This window comes from Tasmannia lanceolata, unplaced genomic scaffold, assembly GCF_043159265.1.
Source record: "Tasmannia lanceolata isolate RefF3 unplaced genomic scaffold, GAP_Taslan_0.1 ptg000018l, whole genome shotgun sequence".
Classification (NCBI taxonomy): Eukaryota; Viridiplantae; Streptophyta; class Magnoliopsida; order Canellales; family Winteraceae; genus Tasmannia; species Tasmannia lanceolata.
The window spans coordinates 5,396,292-5,404,797 of record NW_027518695.1 but is presented as its reverse complement, the minus strand read 5'-3'; the positions used below and the strand labels follow the sequence as shown (position 1 = coordinate 5,404,797).

General features: G+C 39.5%; 1 protein-coding gene across 1 annotated transcript; it reads left to right on the top strand.

The window, feature by feature from the left end:
- Positions 1–299: 299 nt before the first annotated feature.
- On the top strand, positions 300–7,941 carry LOC143849763 (putative 1-deoxy-D-xylulose-5-phosphate synthase 2, chloroplastic). Its single transcript, XM_077358940.1, has 10 exons — positions 300–492; positions 1,204–1,368; positions 1,459–1,623; positions 2,490–2,640; positions 2,739–3,010; positions 3,228–3,501; positions 3,611–3,918; positions 4,601–4,882; positions 5,515–5,799; positions 7,568–7,941. The coding sequence occupies exons 1-10, from the start codon at positions 370–372 to the stop codon at positions 7,715–7,717; spliced, it is 2,175 nt and encodes a 724-aa protein (XP_077215055.1). The 5' UTR covers positions 300–369; the 3' UTR covers positions 7,718–7,941.
- Positions 7,942–8,506: the final 565 nt, after the last annotated feature.

Below are 8,506 nucleotides of genomic sequence, written 5' to 3'. Positions count from 1 at the left end.
GCCAAACCGAGCCGCATAAGTAACCCATGTGAAAACTGCAGGAAACATGAACGGCCACCAAGCAAGCATACGCCACCATAAATTAAAAAAAAAGGAAAATTATATATTCGCCCACTTTTCTTCCCAGGGTCACCCCCTTCAAGTGTAAAAAAGTAGTCATAATAATACACTAAAGAGGGTGGCCCGGGGCAGAAAACAGGGCAAATATATCAGTTCCCAAAAAAGACTTTCTACAACTTCAAACACCTTACTTTAGCTGTTCTGTTCTTGCCTATAAAAAGAACCCCTCTTCCCCACAAACCAATATCACCTTAATCTCCTCTCACTCATTTCTCTTATTTCTTTTGAGAGAGAGAGAGGGAGAGAGAGATGGAGGCTTGTGGAGTTCTAACGAGGAGCACCATGTTTCTGCCAACTGATTTGGTGTACGAGTATTCACCATTGAGGAAGCTTGCCTTCACAGCCAAATCTCTTCACGGGAACAAGCGAAAGGTAGTGCCAATATCAAAGAGTTTGTTTTTCATACTATTCAGAATGTAGTGGTAATATAGACATTTTGCTTTTACTAAGAAAACCCCCATTTTGCTCTCAAATCACTCGTCTCATATATTTGGGCCCCACCAAATGAAATCTTTTTCCAGAGAAGGGTTATTGGATTTCAGCCCATGAAGTGGAGACCCACCATGGGACACACATGCCAGTTTGTCTTATAAAAAAAATGAAACAAACTAAATCTATAGTCTATACTATACATAAGCTACTGAAATAGCACTGCCATGTTTTTAATATTTGCACAAACTCAACCTGTCTTTTCTTTTTTAATTGGCATGGGCTTTTCTGGAACTGTAATAACCTTTGACATCTGTTTAAATAATAAAAAAGACAAGACGAGTTAGTGCAATTATCAAAACATGGTACTGTCAATATCAGTAGCCTATACATTCATATATAGGCTGCTGATATATGCAGTTTTGATAATGGAACGAACTCTCTTTGCTTTACATTCTTTGATTGGCTACTGAGAGCTTATTGGCTAGTATAATTTTCTTGAAATTTCGATTTTTTACTATGATTGTCTTCATCAAATAAAAAGAAAGAATAGAAAAACCAATCCCCACATTGGCTGTGAGATTGGTGTAACACATTTCAATTTCTAACTTATTTGGATTTTAATTTCAATCCATTTTTCTCTTCTGGGTCCAGTTGTATACGGTTGCCTGTGCCAAGGACAATAATTCAAATGATGAAAAAAACCTCCAACTACAGCAACAGAAGCCGGCAACACTTGATTTTTCCGGCGAAAAACCTCCAACTCCAATTTTAGATACAATCAACTACCCAATTCATATGAAGAATCTTTCTACCAAGGTAAAAATCAACCATTTCCAAAATTATCAGTAGTCTATAATTCAAATTTTGTAGTCTTTTTTATCACTAAATTGATTTTTCTTTCGCTAGGAACTTGAATCGTTAGCCGATGAGCTCCGAGCGGAGATCATTTACGGTGTTTCAAAGACCGGCGGGCACTTAAGTGCTAGCCTCGGAGTGGCGGAGCTATCAGTGGCGCTACATCATGTATTCAACACCCCAGAGGATAGAATTATATGGGACGTTGGGCATCAGGTAAACAATATTTGTTTAATTAATTTGCATTTTTGAAAATGGAAAGTAAGAGATATGTGATTGGCAACCTTGAAAAAGTTTTCCATAGAATATTTACGGAGCCAGTTGTGAAAGATAGGCATGAGAGAGAGAGAGAGAAACTTGAGAGTATGGGAGTGAACTCAGTGAAGGGAGCATGAAAAGCTCCCAATAATTAGGAGAACAAAATGCCAATTTTAATTAGGTATTAATTTTCAATGTTTGGTTGACCGGACTATGGTGGGAAAAAAAATCCCGGTAAAATAAAAATCGGGCTTTGTTTGGTTGCTTGAACTGTTGGGAAGAAAAAAGTTCTTCTTCTGGTTATTTTGGTTCCTCGGATTTTGTGCGGGATTATTTTGGTTCCCGGGATTTTTTTTTCCAGCTTTGGATTTCGTGCGGGGTTATTTTGGTTTATGAGATTCTTTTTTGCCCACTATATAATTAGCAACCAAACGTGGGTTTCCTGCGGAACTTCCACAAAAGTCCCAAGAATCAAAAAAATTATGACATCCAAATGGAGCTGATCTCTCCACTCCCACCAGCTCAAGTCTTTCCCTCTCCTGCCAGTCTCAGACACCCATGATTATTCCATGGAATAAATTTTCATGGTTTCCAAAGCGGCCTAAGTAGAATAGCATGAATCTTTTGTTACAATAGAACCAGAAGTGATATGGATTATTCAAGAAGCGAAGTCAAATTGCTTTATTAAAAAAAAAAATCAATGAAATTCTATGAAATGGTTTTACAGGATTCAACCAATTGTCTATATTTATTTATTATTTCTTCCTTTTTTATATCCTCTGTTTTTACTAACATTTAGATGCGATCCATATTGAGTGTCACAGGCCTATCCACATAAGATTTTAACTGGAAGGAGATCGAAAATGCATACAATCAGGCAGACTTCAGGGCTAGCAGGGTTCCCTAAGCGGGACGAAAGCCTTCATGATGCCTTTGGAGCTGGCCACAGTTCTACCAGTATCTCTGCTGGCCTAGGTATAAAATTTCTACAATTATAGCAAAATCTCAATTAAATTAAGTACTTCATACATTTATCAATTTTTCTAATTCTGATTTCATGTTTTTCACAACAGGTATGGCAGTTGGTAGGGACTTATTAGGGAAGAGTAATAGCGTAATTGCGGTAATCGGAGATGGAGCCATGACGGCCGGGCAAGCATACGAAGCGATGAATAATGCAGGCTATTTAGATTCAAACCTCATCATAGTCTTGAATGACAACAAGCAAGTTTCACTTCCTACTGCGACAGTTGATGGTCCTGCTCCTCCGGTCGGAGCTCTAAGCAAAACCCTTACAAGACTACAGTCTAGCAGAAAACTCCGGCAGCTTCGAGAGGCAGCTAAAGTAATTTTTTTTCCTCCCTAAGAGAAAACATACTTTGAATGTTCTATTACTTATGGTCACAACTCTACCAGTATCTTATTTGGACAAACTAGGTATAAGTTAAGCCTTGTAGCGTGAGTACTGGGAGAACCCTTAACCGGATGTATAAAATACCAACCATAGTACAATGATCTATATGTCTCATTCACTTTGGATACTATTTTTGAATGATTTGTAGGGAATCACAAAGCAGATCGGAGGGGTAACTCATGAAGTTGCAGCAAAAGTCGATGAGTACGCAAGAGGGATGGTGGGTGGTTCTGGGGCTACTCTCTTTGAAGAGCTTGGACTCTATTACATAGGCCCTGTGGATGGTCATAGTCTAAAAGATCTTGTATACATCTTTGAGAAGGTGAAGGCCATGCCTGCACCTGGTCCTGTTCTAATCCACATTATCACAGAGAAAGGAAAAGGTTATCCTCCGGCAGAAATAGCCGCCGATAAAATGCATGGTAAATTTCCCATGTTCCTACTAAAGAGTGCTATTAAGTATTAAAAGCCTAGTTATGTTTCATGTTTTGGAAAGCTGAATTTTGGGTTTTTTTCCTTCACTGTTAATAGGTGTTGTGAAGTTTGATCCAAAAACAGGGAAGCAAATAAAGCCCAAAACTCCAACTCTTTCCTATACTCAGTACTTTGCAGAATCTCTGATCGCCGAGGCAGAAAAAGATGGTAACATTGTAGGAATCCATGCAGCCATGGGAGGAGGAACTGGTCTTAATCTATTCCAAAAACAATTCCCAACTCGCTGTTTTGATGTGGGAATAGCCGAGCAACATGCTGTGACTTTTGCTGCAGGTCTAGCCACAGAGGGTCTCAAGCCCTTCTGTGCAATCTATTCTACTTTTCTACAGAGAGGTTATGATCAGGTATTTATTGATTAATTAATTATGATAAATGGTTTATACCAAATTGAATTGAAAAACTTACATTGTCAGTTTAGCTTATGATCTAACACTTGGTCCATGTTTGGCAATCATTAATTTTTTTCCATGGAATATTAGTTTACTCAATGCTGAAGGAGGGAGAGGGAGAGATCTAAGAGGCTGTTAGTGAAAAGAGGGTGAGGAAATGCTGAAAAACAAGGGGGGAAAACCCTAGTAAAAATATCATAAAATTTTCCTTATTTTTTTTCTGTAGTTTTTTCCCCTTGTTTTTCAGCCTTTCATCACGCTATCCTCACTCATGGCCTCTCAAGTCTCTTTCTCCAAGCCTCCTTACCCTTCTCTCACCACATTATAAACTAATTTTTTGGTGTAGGTAAGTTGAGATTGAAATTCTGACCTCAGGGTTGCATTAAAGAACATAGTCTTCACCGATTGAGCTAAGACCCAACCCCTATTAACTTATATTCTGTAGAAAAAAATTTCATGATTGCCAAACAAGACTAGAATCATCAGATTGCACAATTTTTGGGCCATTTCTATCTATAATGGGGCCCTTTGTTCAAGGGGATTTGATTGCAGTTGCCTTCACATGTTAGCTTATTTAGAAGTAACATAATAATTTGTTTGATCATAGCTAAATAGGGTGGTGGTGTTGGTGGTGCAGGTGGTTCACGACGTTGACCTTCAAAAGATTCCGGTGAGGTTTGCCATTGATAGAGCTGGCCTGGTGGGTGCAGATGGTCCCACCCATTGCGGGGCCTTCGATACCACTTACATGGCATGCTTACCCAACATGGTAGTGATGGCCCCCTCGGATGAGGCTGAGCTGATGCACATGGTAGCTACGGCCGCAGCCATTGATGACAGACCCAGTTGCTTCAGGTTCCCAAGGGGAAATGGCATTGGATCCATGCTCCCACCAAACAATAAGGGAACTCCTCTAGAGGTACTTAAATTATATTATGGCCATGTTTGAATGAAAATACTTTTCATGGATTATTAGCTTACACAGTGTTGAGAGAGGGGCAGGGAGAATGGAAGAAGGAAAAAATAACTCTATTTTGTTAGTGTCTTGAGTGGGGACCTGCCTAGGTATGAAACTAGGTGGGACCCAGCATGGCATGGGACAGGTTTAAAAGGCCTAGCCTAACGCGTTCCATCAGCTCTGAAGCTTTTGGTGTATTGGTTAGGTACCTAACAGAGCTTTTTGGCGTATTGGTTAGGTACCTAACAGAGCTGATGGAACGCGCTAGGCTAGGCACTTTAAACATGTCCCATAACAAGCTGGTTCCCACCCAATTCCACTCCTAGGTGGGCACCCACTCAAAACCGTAACATATTTTGAGTAGAGTTTTTCTTTTCACTGTTTTTTTCAGCCACTTCTATCACTCTCCTCACTCAACTCTCAATTCTCTCCCTCTTCCACCCTCTTTGCCCCTGTCCCATCATTTGATAAACTCCATGGGAAAACTGTCATGGCTGCCAACCATGGCCTATATCTTTTATGACAATTGTATAGGATGTATACTTTAGAACACATACTAATTCTCCTTTTTGCTTTGGGTACTTGAAAATCAGGTTGGAAAGGGAAGAGTGTTGGAGGAGGGAAGTAGGGTGGCAATTATGGGCTATGGGACAATAGTCCAGAGCTGCATTGCTGCAGGGGAACTTCTTCGAAAGCTTGGCATATCCGCGACCATCGTGGACGCACGTTTTTGCAAGCCTTTGGATGGGGAGTTGATAAGAAGGGTCGCTCAAGAGCACGAGGTACTAATCACGGTTGAGGAAGGATCCATTGGAGGCTTCAGTTCCCATGTCTCTCATTTCTTAGCCCTGAGCGGACTCTTAGATGGAAATCTCAAGGTAATTTTCTTTTCTTTCCTATAATTTTCTGTACTGTTTAAAAGCTTGTCGAGTCGATCATTGGCCCACTAGAGTCAACTCGGTTTTACCATGATCGATTCTTGTCCAGAGACAGTAAAAATCTCCTTTGACCGGCACGAGTTAATGAAAATTTGACTGTGTCAGTAATTACAAGGCCTGAGTTGACTCCTATGTAACTTTGGCCATGTTCTCGTCCTGGTTAGAGTTTTTAAACACCGGCTTTCACTCTTTTCTTCAATAATTTGGTATGCCATTATTATGAGTGAATAATTTAGGGCTGCAAATGAACCGAGCCGGCTTGTGAACATGTTTGGGTTCGGCTCGTTAAAGCTCGGCTCGGGCTCGTTTGTTTACTAAACGAGCCGAACCCGAGCCAAAAAATTAAGCTCGCCAAATAAACGAGCCGAACTTGAGCTTTGTATAGTTCGGCTCAGAAAAGCTCGCGAGCTTTTTAGGCTCGGTTCATAAATGAGCCGAGCCGAGCCGAGCCGAATTTTAAAGTTTGGATTATGTTTTTTTTTATATATAAAATAAAAGAATGTGGGTTGTTTATTACAAATGAAAGTTCATAAACGAGCCGAGCCGAGCTCTCTCGAATATTTCACGAGTTGAGCCGAGCCAAGCTTTTTCGAAAACTAAACGAGCCGAGCCGAGCTTTCTCGAATATTTCACGAGCCGAGCCGAGCCGAGCCAAGCTTTTTCGAAAACTAAACGAGCCGAGCCGAACACGAGCCTTCATAAAAACTAAATGAGCCAAGCCCGAACACCCCAAAGCTCAGCTCGGCTCGGTTCATTTGTAGCCCTAGAGTGATGATTTGGAGTACAAACTGTACATCAAACATATATTTGGTGCATGTAATTTCATTTGCGAGAGCGTTTTCCAATTAGTCTTTGAAAATGATAAATGATAAAAAGATTTTTACATTTTGGAAATCACGAAATTAAAATCGATTGTAGGGGAAAATTATGACCTTTTTTCCCCTATAAACATAGAAAATGTTTCTTAGGCCATGTTCCTTTTGGATTTTGAGTCCAAAACTGATTATTGGAATCAATTAAAATAGCAATAATTTTGAGTCCAATAATTGGTTTTGGACTCAAAATCAGTTGTCATAATCTTAAACGAAGATGGCCTTAGTTTTTTAATATTAAAATTGATTGTAGTTTACACTAGTATAGCAAAATAAACTCTGGGTAAAAGACGTCGTGCTTTCTATAAACTTATCAGAAATTATGTTAGGAACTTACTAAAAATAATTTTTTAAAAAATAAGCCTTTTGCCTAAAACATGATATGTAGTAACTAATTAGAATATATTTCACAGGGGATTTGCTAGTGTCCATCGCAGAAGCATTTCGTGGATTGCTTGCTGTATGTGAGAGCAGCCACCTTGTGAATGAAGACAAAATCTGCTGAAAATTGAGACTGTGTGACTGATCTCACATGCAACAAGCAATCCGTGAAATGTCTTTTGCGATGGATGCTAGCAAATTCCATTTTATAGATTTCTACTTCAGAGCATAGAACTGATGGTGGGGCCCACTTTGTGCTCAACATACGACCCAGCACAAGTATTGTAGGCCTACCACCATCAAAATCACGATCTAATTGTAACCCCTCAACTATACATTGTGATCAAATATTTGTGTTGAACACTAGATCATTCCCTCTATTTAGTTTCCTGTTGATGAATTTCAAAAAGAAGAAACTTAGAAGAAGAAACTGAAAATGGATTTTTATTGTGCAGTGGAGGGCTATGATGCTCCCGGATCGTTACATCGAGCACGGATCTCCAAAGGATCAGATCGAAGAGGCGGGTCTAGCTCCCAAGCACATAGCCGCAACCGTCTTATCCCTCATTGGCGAAAATAAGGATGCTCTCCACCTTCTCCATTGAACTAAAATTTTCTAAGTAAAAAACTGTAAATTCACTATATCTCATGTTACTTCCCTTAATTCTCTACCGTATTTAAAGAGAGTTATATGTTTTGTTCGCTGTTTTAGTACGTAACAATAAAGAAAGAGAGGCTTAAATACGAACAGATTAATAAAGCCTTAGGAGCTTTGAAGTCTTCAATGTAACCCGAGACATGGAACTAATAATGAGATTTTTCATTTTTCCCTTTTTCTTTTGTAGGCCATCTTTCATATGTGAGTATCTGAAGCTTCTAAAACAGATGAATGATGTCCAAAGATTTCTTCTTCTACAGTTTTTATTTTGAACTGGTGACTCTATTAATAAGAACAAACCATGACCAAGGCAGTCATGGGGCCAAGAAGACAAACATCACAAACAGAAATAAAGAGCATAAATACACATATAAGATCGCTCGAGCAAGATGATCCTCACAGGGGAAGGTAATAAAAAAAATTCTAACTCAGCTCTTGCCACTCCTGCTCGAGCAAGAAGATCCGCCGCTCCATTCACCGACCTTCTAGCATGATGATAGTTAACCCAATGACCTTCTACTCGATCCAAAATCTTGGTAAAAATCTCTCCAAATCGCCATGGATGAGAAGATCGGCCTTTTAACCTATGATTTTAATAATGATATGCAAAAAGATGACGTCCAAAGATTTCTGGTGATTTTATATCCAAAAAATATGAGTATTTACCAAAACAAATGGTGCAAATTTGATCTCAGTCACCCTAATGATCATCATTGGGATGGCCAAAGCTCCTTGA